Source organism: Chaetodon trifascialis, chromosome 9 (genome assembly GCF_039877785.1).
Source record: "Chaetodon trifascialis isolate fChaTrf1 chromosome 9, fChaTrf1.hap1, whole genome shotgun sequence".
NCBI classification, from domain to species: Eukaryota; Metazoa; Chordata; class Actinopteri; order Chaetodontiformes; family Chaetodontidae; genus Chaetodon; species Chaetodon trifascialis.
In genome coordinates, this window is record NC_092064.1 from 1,557,965 (window position 1) to 1,570,110 (window position 12,146).

General features: G+C 39.1%; 1 protein-coding gene across 9 annotated transcripts in view; it reads right to left on the minus strand.

The window, feature by feature from the left end:
* Positions 1-229: 229 nt before the first annotated feature.
* Positions 230-12,146, minus strand: part of nlrx1 (NLR family member X1) — a 45,825-nt gene continuing 33,908 nt past the window's right edge. For all 9 annotated transcript variants that reach the window (XM_070970716.1, XM_070970718.1, XM_070970721.1 and 6 more), the window contains 4 exons: positions 9,213-9,299; positions 7,557-7,805; positions 4,773-4,983; positions 230-1,710 (listed from right to left, as the gene is read on the minus strand). In XM_070970716.1, coding sequence (XP_070826817.1) covers positions 1,561-1,710; positions 4,773-4,983; positions 7,557-7,805; positions 9,213-9,299 — 697 coding nt within the window. In that variant the 3' untranslated portion in view covers positions 230-1,560. The remainder of the gene's footprint in view (positions 1,711-4,772; positions 4,984-7,556; positions 7,806-9,212; positions 9,300-12,146) is intronic.

Consider the following 12,146-nt stretch of genomic DNA (forward strand, 5'->3'; position numbering starts at 1 on the left):
CAACTGCTTCAGTTTGAGTGTTGAGAGGAAAGCACCCAAAAGCATGCTGGCAGTATTTTAGATTTCACTGTAACATTCCTATTTGAAACACTTCTTTCAATTAATTATCATTTCAAGCCCTCATTCTTTCATTCATTCTAATATTCCAGTAAGGACCTCTTACTTATTGCATTACATTTTTTAAATGTTCCTTTTTGCCTATTAAATAATACCCGTAGACATACTTTCTATTGTAGCCAGCAGATAGGTGTTTGTTTTACTGCAGTTTAGTTTGTGTGATGGGAAAAGTCTTATTATAATATTTTTTCTTTGCATAGCACTTTTCTTAAAAAGGTTACAAAGTGTTTAACAGAAAAAAAAAAGAAAAAAGAAAACTGGATAAAATCCAAAACAACAACACAAACAACATAAAAACATGGTGGAATAAAATAGTTACAATAAAAAGCTACATTTGGAACATGGCAAGAGGAGGAACATAAAATCCAGCAAAGGTATTAAATATGCAAACACTTTCCTATAAAAGAAAGATTTAAGAAGTGATTTAAATGATGCTTAAGATGCATCAACCTGATTTCAACAGGTACAGTGTTCCACAATCTGGGGGCTTGACCAGCAAAGGCCCACACACCATTCCTCACAAACTGGGATCTAGGAACAACCAGAAGAGCTGCATGCACCATCTCAGAGAATGCCCACTCACACAGAGAGTCAAAAATCCTTTATATAATTTGAGATTTACTTGTCAAAAGTATTAATCCACATTAGATTAACACTTATAAACAGTCAACTGATTATTCACAGACACATCCGGAACACCACACCCAGTGTAGGAGCATCACAGTTTCATCATCATCATCATCATCATCATCATCATCATCATCACCATCATCATCAGCCTTGTGATTGTTCAGGCAAGTATGGACATCGTTTTATAGTCACCTATTTCTCTGAATTGACACTATACATTTGGAGCTGATTTAGTTTGAATATAACAAGGCTGAGCACTGCGTGCTCACTGTTACATTGCTGCCAGCTTTCACAAATTTACTGGAACTCCCTCCACCTCCCAAGCCTCCCCCTTGTATTAGCATTTAGTTATATGTTATATTTTTTAATGTGTCCTTGTTCATTAAATACTGTGTGTCTCAGGCTCTGCTGGGGTATTTATGAGTTCAGGGACAGTTTGTGACAAGCTTGTACAGATATGTCCCAGATCACATGAGCATGACCACCGGCAAACTAAAATGCATATTGCTGCAATAAGTGGTCAAAGCCACGATGAGACAGACCTAATGACTTACAAGTTATATTATGTATGATTCTTGCAGTATGGGAAAATTCAGGTCTCTGTTGAGGTTTTGAAATCTGAGACAAAGTCGGGGAGTATCTATAAACTATTTTTGCTGAGTGAAGTCATGCCGTTTACAAGAATGATGCTGTGTCTCCTGGATCTCCAGTTCAGACTAGCTGCAAATTCTTCTCCTATGGGGCCATGCGTTGAGATTCAAAATTTGACATACTACTGAAATGTTCTCTGCCCTTTCACTTGGTTTTAAGCGGTCACTTGCTGTATCCTTTGGATGGAGGTAGGGTGTCCTTCTCCAGCAACTGTAGAGTCTGCTGGACTCCCTTCTCCACCCTGCGGAAGTGCAACCTCTTCCAGAAGCTCTGCTGCTGCTGACGCCCCCACTCCAGATCCTTAAGGAAAACCTGCAGAGAGATGGACTGGGTGACTGACACATGCCTAACAATGCAGTTATGAATTCATTATTTAAAAGGGGACTAACAAAACTGCTAACTAATTGCTAACTAAAATTGCTTATTGCCTGATGATGAGGATGTGTGTGTCAGTGAGTTGTCATCATCTCCATAATTCACACACCTAAAACCACCTGCCTGTCTGTTCTAGTTTGTGGGAAAGTTTCATTCACATAATCTTCGAAAAGAGTAAAAAAAAAACCAAAAAAAAAACAAACCCACCTGTAAAACCCTGTAAAGTAGCTAAAGATGCCATTGGTCACAGGTGTATGTGTAATACATAGATAAATGTGTGGGTGTGCACTATGATGCGTCATGCTTTTATCATTTTATTATTCCTGTTCTTTATGCTCTTTATGCTACTGGTACTTTTTTGTTTTTGGTTTTGTTTAATGATGTCCAAGGTTTGTTTAACAGAGCTGAACTAGGAGGTATGAAGGATCTTCTAGGAGGTATGGGAAATTTGCAATGGCAGTACCCTGCACCTCCATCCTAATGGTAACAACTCTGAGGATTGCCCAACCTTTCCTGCTACTTAGAACTCACAAAGCAGCATCATATTGTGTTGTTGTTGTCCTGCAAGACATTGGTTTACATTGTTAGACATTTTGAAAATATTCTTATTGAGTTTGTTCTTGTGTGAAAGTGTGAAATACTAAGCAATAAAGCAGAAAGTTAGGATACTCACCACAAATGTATGATAAAAGAGAACCAGTATACTATATGTCTGTCCACTTCAAACTGTCAAAGCTTCCGCTTAAAGTAGAATCGTTGTAATCCTCTCTTGTAATTGACACCTTTGTTTAAATTCTATGATAGTTCTTCCTTAAAAATTGTCCTTAGAGATTTATATTAATTTACAGCTTCTATACAGTTACCATTAATAGCTACTTGTTGGTGTCATCTTCCACTCACTCTTCAATCAAAGATCATTGCCTAGTTTTCCTGATATTTAGATGAAGAAAACTACCATGACATCAATTAACAAAGTCATTCACACAATGATACACACATACACTTCGCTGCATCTTCAGTGACCAAACCATCACTGTATCAGTCGCAAATTTAACATTGGAAACATCAGATGAATTAATCCTACACCCATTTGAATAACTTATTGCAGAACAACAGTGCAGTTCCAAAACCTAACCCATGGGGACAAACACTGGATCTTGATCTGAAAATAAGAGGTCAAATGAAATACTATAGCCTAAAATAGTTGTTGTCAGGTGTTATAACAGACAGCAATCCTGCCCTGTAACCTGTATAAGGTAACTGTAGGAGGGAGATAATTTTAGAACTATGGAACTGCAGAATTTATCTGTACTGAAATATATGAATAAAATCATAACATTTAAAGACCTCAGTAAATGGCAGCCATGATGATGACGATCTGGTGAACATAATATTAATTTTGCATTTACTTCATTTTCTATGTACATTTTTTATTTCAATGATTAACCAATATATCTGATGATTAATTAATATATCTTAAGTCAAACCTAAGTTTTCACAACTTGTATGACCGGTCTGGTCTTTGTTTGATAAGTCTGATAGGCCTACTATAAGACTTATCACTATCTCTTATCATAACAGCAGTAGCAGATTAAAGGGTTTTGCCTACTTTCTTTGCAGTGTGGTTTCAGACGGAAGTCTGTGGAAGGGACCAACTGTTGGTTCTTCTTTAAGTGCACATGAAGCATGAACCAACATCTTGCTGCTTGACTAACAGTAACATAAATTCAGTACAAATTCAAAGGCATAGCAGGTATAGCACATCAGGTTGAGCCAATATACTAACATTCAAACATACCAGTAATGATTACAGGGATCTCACAATTGTCATCTAGAAATATTGTTCCATGATCAAAATTGCTTCTTTAGCAGGATTATGTTGAATAGCGGAGATGTCACAGCTACATTAAACAAAATCATGTTTGCTGGGTTACCAAACAATTAAACAAGTCGTTTATATCAATTCAGACTTGGTTAAAAAAAAAAAAAAAGTGGAATCTCTCATCTCTTGAACAGAAGAATACATGTTCCATGTGTACATATCTGGATTCTGATCAGTGAGAGGAAGAAAGTAAAAAGGTGTTTGTAGGTTACAGGCAGAGAGAGAGGAAGAAAGCGAGAGATGACTTTTCCTATTTTGTTTTTTGTTCTTAGTTTATTCAGTGTATAAGGTGACAGACCACTTTTTGTTCCACGTAAAGAAATAACCCTTTGATTATTGGTGTGTTGGGAGTCTGCCTTGCAGTTTTGCGTCCAGATAAATAAAAGAAAGAGTGACTTCCAGTCCACATTTAATCTTGCTAGCAGAATAATGACACATACCTTCCAGAAGCAGAACGCTTCAAAGACTGCTGGACTCTGGGGTTTCTTCAGTGACACAAACTACTGAAGAGCTTTGAGCATGGAGCCCACTGGAGTTTTCCCAGGCCATGCCAGTTTCCCTCTCTTGGCCTTGTAAAACTAGTATGAAATATTAAAATCTATCCTCCAATCCCCCTGATTGGGATACCTCATAGACTTCACATGCTGATGGGATATGGACAGCATAAGGACATCCTATCTTTATGATAAGCTTGTGAGCAGCTTCTAGCCTCCATGTATTTGCCATAAAAAAATGACATTGCTGATAGACCCTTGACTTGCTACTATTTGGAGGTTTCTGAGTGGCAGCTGCTCTGAATGAGCATCCTCGGCTAATCATGTCTGTATGTATGTATGTGTGTGTGTGTGTGTGTGTGTGTGTGTGTATGACATCTTTGTCCTCTCAACCACTGTAATAAAGGAAATGGAAGACAATAGGGCTGTTCTTCCTATACGCTTATGTATTTTTGCTGTAGGAATGAAAATCACCATCATGACCAGATTTAATCCATAAGTACAAGAATCAGCTCTTAAAAACCCACACTGGTTGAGTTCTACTTTGAAAACAAGGGTCTTGGTGGGTTCTGTTTTGCATGTGTTTAATTTGTTTTTATACAATTGTTCCTGTGAGTCCGTACCTTAAGCTGCTGCTTGACACGTTCACGGTCCCAAGAGGAGGCATTCTCTCTTATCACACTGAGAATGGGGTGCCAGTCCTCTGAGATGTCTGAGCCTTCAGTGACTGAAGCCAGGACCCTGACCCGCCGGCCACCACCACTGTGGCTCTTGGGACCACCTCTGACATACAGGGACTGCTTCCCCACATTACTGAGAGGGTTCAGGTACAAGCTACACAAACACACAAGACACTACATCAATACGACAACTTACTAAGAATGTGACATTCTTAATTGTTTACATGTGTAATGTAGTGTAAATTTTTCTAACAGATATGTGATGATGTCATACATTCACTGGAGAAATAGAATGTAGTATTATAATCAATGGTAGCAAATGACTGAAGAAGATAGATTTGTTGAGCCTCATATTATAGTAACTCTGATGAAGTGTGTTATTGTGATGCACTGCCCTCAGAATGACACCTGGCCACAGCCGATATACTGAGCACGAATCTGTGATACACTGAGACAGAAGGGGGAGTGATCATGGATATGACGGAAGGAGAATGCTCATGGTCTGAGAGTTGAGGACAGTGTTCGCTGCCCGAGATTTTGAAACCCCCCTTCCTCGAAACCCCCTCAGCATGAAACCCCCCTTCGTGGCCTTGTAGGTGTTTGGGCAGCTACTGCTCCTGAGATTTTGAAACCCCCCTTCGTGAGGTGTGCAGGTGTTCTGGCAGCTGCTACTGTGTGTGACCTAACATAACCTCACTGTCCTGAAGTAACCTTAAAGCATATATTCTTTATAATTATGTGTTTACTATAATCACTGATGGATTGAAAGTTGTCACGATCACTTTATGTGCACTTAATAACCAAAGTATTGTTTTTATGCTTTTTGTTATACACTCTGTGCCTGCAATGAAGTTGTAAACTTTTACCTTAAGTATTAAACAAAAAACAAAAGATAATGATGTAATTTGGGAGGAATAGAGAGAAAAATAAATTGACTGCCTCCTTGGGATGCACCTTTAATGTAACGATGCAAATCTGGGAAAGATAGGTAATATTAAGGTCAGGGCAGTTGCCCTGAAATGACCTTACGGTGTAAGATGAGAAGCAACTCATAAAAAACAAAAGATGCCCACAGGGCGTGGTAAACACCTAGCTGAAGTGTATAAAAATAGAGCACTGACCATTGTACTTCGGAGCTCGTCAGGATTGCACTTTTTGTGTTTCTGAGCGTGTTCCCCTTTATTGTGCACAATAAAGTATTTTTGCTCCTCGGACTTCTGACTCCTGCAGAGTTTATTCTCACCGGACTCTTATCGGACTTCTGACTCCCGCAGAGTTTCGTTCTTATCGGACTCTTATCGGACTTCTGACTCCCGTCTTATCGGACACCTTTTTCGACTCTTTTTCATTTTTATTGGACATCCTCTATTTTATTTGACACCCTTTAACTTTATTGGATTTTTACAATTTTTATCTTTATTGGGCATTTTGTTAAAAAAGAAGGATTTCTTTGAAAACAATTGGACGGCTATTTTTGAGTGTTTTGGGCCTGATTGTGGTTTGTGCATTTGGCCTTCACAATCCACCACAGTAATAGCTAACATACAATAAAACTAGAGGAGGTAGTGAATAGTCAAAGTGTTTTTTTAATATATTTGCTGAAACTCTCTTTACATGCCAACATCAATAAAATCAAATATGCTGACAGAAAAAAGGGAATATCTGGTATCTGTGGCTGTTGCAGGCCTGTAAAAACTCCATCCAATCATTTCATTCAGGCCACACATATGGCCTGCAGATGTTCTCCTGCAAGAGAAGTAGTTATGAACTCAGGTTTACATTTTAACAGCCACTTCAAAACAATAACTAAATCAAGTATCATCTTAAAAATACACCTCAGGTTCCCCCAGGAGGAGCAAGAAAACATTGCTGGAATGCCCTGCCTGCTGTCACTGTGATCCAACCCCGGATAAGTAAATGGATGGATGGAAAATCTATAAAGTGAGTTTACAGGTCTTTCCAACAAAATCAAGCAGTTTAATGCATTATGAAAGCTCTGGCTAGAGAATGGAGTACATTACTTCAGTTGTCAGATGACTGCACTTAACACCTGTGTGTCGTGAGTAATTTCAAATTTTTATTACTAGCTTCTAAAACATTTTCGACATTTCAGGCATTTGGTCGCCTGTGACTCGTTTGCTATTGTTCCAAAGGAAAAGAACAAATATGATAAAGATATATTTACTTTCTGTGCTACATATCTGGAATAATCCTCCAAAAAAACACGTCTCCTACAACTGTTAATTTTTTAAAATACAGGCTAAAAATCTTTCTGTCTGTAATGGCTTTTACTAAGGTTTGGACTATTTATTTCTGCACTGAAATTTCTTTTCTTTTCACTATTTTGTGCATCATATTTAGTTTCAGCTACGTTATTTATTTTATTTTCCATCTTAAGGCCTTCCTCCTCACACAGCAGCTGCCAAAACAGTGCTGTCATGTCTGAATGAAGCTGTAAGAATGACAAAAAGAATCACTTTAACAGAGAGAGGAAGCCAGCAATGTTATATATCTGATGTTATTTTATGGCTTTTCATTCTCTATGTTGGGATTAATAATGTGTGCTTGCCTTCTGACTTGAACCAAGGTAATGCAATTGTTGGTGTCATTTTCCATATGAATGCAAAAATTCTAGTTGGTGTCATCAGTAGAATGTAGTGTTCTGTCTGTGGCTTTCAAAATCTAAATGAATATGTACAGCTGTGGATATAGTGAACAGCTGCTTACTGCACAGTGTGAATGCTGGGGTGTTCCCTGCAGGCATCCACCAGAGCCAGAGCAGCATTGTCTCCGATGTTGTTATAAGCCACATTGAGCTCCTGAAGCACGTGCTGCCGAATCCTCTGAGCCAGTTCGAGGGCCCCTTGGTCCCCCAGGCCAGTGTGCATCAGAGACAGGTGTGTCAAGGACTGGTTGTCTGGCAGTGCCTCCAGCAGGGTGCAGACTCCAGACTCCAACAGAGGGTTGTCACACAGTCTGGAGAACACATAAAAATAACAAAACATATCTGATCTTCTACTCAGGTTGCATTGTAGATGCAAATGGTGAAACGAAGTAGGGGCCTGATCACTCAAAGACTGACTGACTATGGTTGACATCTAACAAATGGTCACAAAAAGTAGGACTAATGGACTCTCTATTCTGAATAAACTAGGGTGGGGGGTACTCACAGTGAGCTGAGCCAAGAGCAAACATGACTCTAAATCATTGGGATTTAGTTGAGATTTAGTTATGGTGGCATAGCATGAATGGCTTCCCCTTACCACTTGAGCGATGTGTTAAAAGGCACTGTTTGTCTTGATGACATGTTGCACGTGGGTCAGTTCACACAACCTGTAATAAAAGTCTGTCCTCTACAGCTTTTTCTAAAGCTCTTTCACAATAAAAGCGGCAGGTTAATTGATTTTGCTCATGATGGTCAGTTTACTCTTCATGGTTAGTACCACTCTGTGAAAACATTTGCATTCTGCTTTTTATTACTTTGAAGGGGCATTCTAAAGTCTGAGGACATTTGATCATGTAACTGGAAGCCCTGTGTTACAAACTATGAATGCAGAGTTTGATCGATGTGGGCATTTACCAGGTACAACAAAGCTGCATTACAGGAAGTGTAGGATCCCAAGATGTTGGGACATGACCCATGCTAAGTACTTAAAGCTGATCACAATCAAGATGAATTTTAAGGCTCAGTCTTATACAATGTAATGTAATGTTTAATTATATTGTCAAATACTAGTATGACAGGTTTTTTATGAAAGGTTACCAACACACTTGCAAAATTACGTTACTGTTATCATCTCCACCAAGCCAAATTTTTGTCATGCCTCACTGGAAACAACACACATTTTTATTTTATTTTACATAAATACTGACAGCAGAAAACTGGAAAAATCCACCAACTAATTTATACATTCAGTTTATTCTGTTTAGTTTATTCTGTATCATTAATATCTTGGCTTGTTTATTTTGTACGTTTGAAGATGTTTTTATATCAGTTTCTTGAGCTTACAGTAAGTACATAATCCTAAATAGGTTTTGTTTACTAAAAAAACAAAACAAATAAACACATATACTGTCAAAGGACAAACATGGGGCTAGGCAGTACTTGATGCGTACTTGAACAGGGTACATACTGCACAGGCAGTGGGGAGCTCCAGGTCAAATATGAATCTGTGGCCACAGTGCCCATTTTTTCAAACATTCTAAAATAATCTAAGAAGAGAGAGATTTGCAAGGAACATTTGTATTTCCCCTCGGGGATCAATAAAGTATTCATGATTCTGATTAATTAATTGAAATGTTAATATTCCAAATTAAAAGACAGCAACACTGTAAAGACAAGATTACATTGGACATAAGCTATGAATAGAAGCGTAGTCTTACTGTAGAGATCTAATAGAACTTTTGGGGTCTAGTAGCAGATTTCTCAGGAGGATGCAGGACTCAGGACCCAGGCTGTTAAACTGCAGACTGAAGACAACAGAGACAATCACAACACAAAGTATTCATATGCTTGTCATGCATGGCAGTCATCTAAAATGCATACAAGTAACAGCAGTAATGACGGCTATGTTTAAGACTGTGAAGTGACCCAGTAAATGTGTGAGGGGATTTTCTATCACAGGCCTTCCGTACAGCTAGGAGCCCAAAGGTCTCAAGGTTGGACAACACAGAGGCCTCAGACAGAGACACATTAACATAATATTTAGAGACCATTCCAGCAGACAGCAGATAGGAAGTCTCTCCCCCTGTTCTTTCTATGGAGGTAGCCATGGTCTTATAGATAAGCTGTACAGACACAGACCTAGGAATGGGAATTAATAAGAATTTAACGATTCCAATTCCATTATCGATTTTGCTTATCGATCTGATTCCTTGGCGATTCTCTTATTGATTCTCATTGGGTGAGGAAATAAAAGAGTACAAACAGGTTTGTTTGTGTTAACTGTCTTTTATATTTTCATCTCTGCACAGAAAATATAATATATACAGTATGCACAAATGATGTGTGACATAACCTCAGAACAAACCTCAGAGTAGGGAATGAATGAAGCAGAACTACACTGGTTAAAATAACAACACGCAGAACTCAAATTTCTGATTTTCATGTGAAAAGATATGCCAGATAAAATGCAACGAATGAACCTACCAAAATTCAGGGGCATCTACAGTGGCAAAACTTTTCACCACAAATCTAGTGATCACTCTGTGACTTTCCTTTATCGGTCATTTTACTCTTTCCTTCCTCAGTGAAAGGAGTGGATAGGGGTGCGCAAGACCTGCTGGAGCCCGCTGCAGCCTCTGAGCCAGCCTGACTCTGGCAGACATCGTCATCTAAATTTGATGGAAGGACATGGAGATGATTCATATTGCGAAAGCAGTTTACACAGTGAAATGGCGCTAACCTTAACACAACAGACACGGCTTGTAAGAGTTCAACATTACCTTCGGCACTAATAACAGACGACGCCCTGGTGTTTGCTCTGCCGCTAGATTCACAAGCATCGCTTAGTAGCATATTAAACATGTGACATTCCTGCAAATGAATTGCATGCTGTGTGGACAAATGTTTTAGCATGTTGGAGATATTTCCCCCCTTTGAAGAAATGGAAACTTTTCTCATGAAATATCGCCATACTTTGAAGCGTTTCTGCCTCAACACCATATCGGCTACGTTCTAAACCAAAACAATGTAGCGTGCGTGACGTAATCGCGCATGTGCAAGACAGGCGGAATCGATAAGCAGAATCGTTAACCAGGCAGGCAAACGATTCCAAGGAATTGAGCTACTGGGAGCCGGTTCTCAAAAAGAACTGGTTCTTGATTCCCATCCCTACATAGACCAGACCAATTATACTTCCTGAGAAGGCTGATGTCCTTCAATATTTGCTGGAAAATGCTGAGGATGTTTTATGAATCTGTGGTGGCCAGTGCTCTTCTGTTTGTGGTTATGTGTTGGGGCAGCAGGTTGAAGTCTACCTTTGTGAGATGACACAAAAAGCAATGTGAAAAAACAGTTTCCCAAATCCAACCTAATCCTACCTTATTTAATTGGCTTCAGATTTAAGGTTTAAAAGGTATAGGTTTAACATTCACACAATATCTCTGGGCTGTTCCTCAATGTTAAATACTCCGAGATTCAACACTCAACTCAATACTCCAGTGTGTGGGTCTGCAATAGATGCCACTCGCCATATTAGCCACTAGAAAAATAAACAGTAAAGGAACATAAAAATGGCAAAATATAGGGTTCTATGTTTGAAGTTAGAATCTTTCTATCCTTGAGCATCTTTGAACATTCAGTTTTGAAGTCAATCCTAATTTATATTGTCCCTCAAAGCCGTCTGAAGTAAAATAATTACTGCACACGTATAGTGAGTTTTCCAGTTGTTGCTATGGGGATATTTCCATCAAGTGAAGTCACTGGATCTTCACCTCCTCAGGTGACAGGATTAGATGAAGACTTTTGTGTCGGTGCATGCAGCCATCAAAAGAAGAAATTGGGGTGCACTGATGTCATGACTGACATATTTAATACATCACTGTCACAGGAGAGTGTTCTCACCTGCTTTAAGACCGAACCAGTCTGCAGTGTTTTGTCTATACGACTAGTCCCTGTGGCACTCACCCTGATTCTCATTACCTGCTCTGAGAAATTGGTTCTCTACCACATCAAAAACAACATCCCTGCCAGCCTGGATCTTCAACAGTTTGCATTCAGAACCAACAGATTCACAGATCATGCTATCTCTGCTGATCTCCAGTCTTAACATACCTTGAAAATAACATCCACTCTCTCCTGAAGTAATGGAGAGTGGAAGGACTTTTAAACAGATGTTAAAACTCCTTATGTCTTTTATCTGAGTGACCTTTTTTTTCTTTGGTATCAGAAAATACAGTATGTTGAGTAAAACTCCTCACTCTCTATATGGGAAGTTGTGTATATGGGTGTACTACTGTGATTGCATTTTTGTCCAAAACTGTGAATCCTGTGACAAAAAACAGGCCTTCACAGGGTCTGTGACTGAGGTCCCCTGATCAGTGAGCAGTGAGGTTGGTGGGGGGCTGGTGGTGGACTGCAATCTGTAATCCTTTGACACCTCCTTTGACAATCCTTTCAAACAACACAGAATGTGCTAAATTGTACCTTACCCTGGTGGAGCTGCAAGCAAAATACAGAACAGAAATATGGATGTATGCAGCCAATGCCAGGCAAGCAGTGATAAGATGGAGGCTACAAGTGGTATTTATAGCTGAGACACACAGGTAGCCTTCACGTCACACACTTTACTTATGATATCTCTAGAGCTGCAGGAA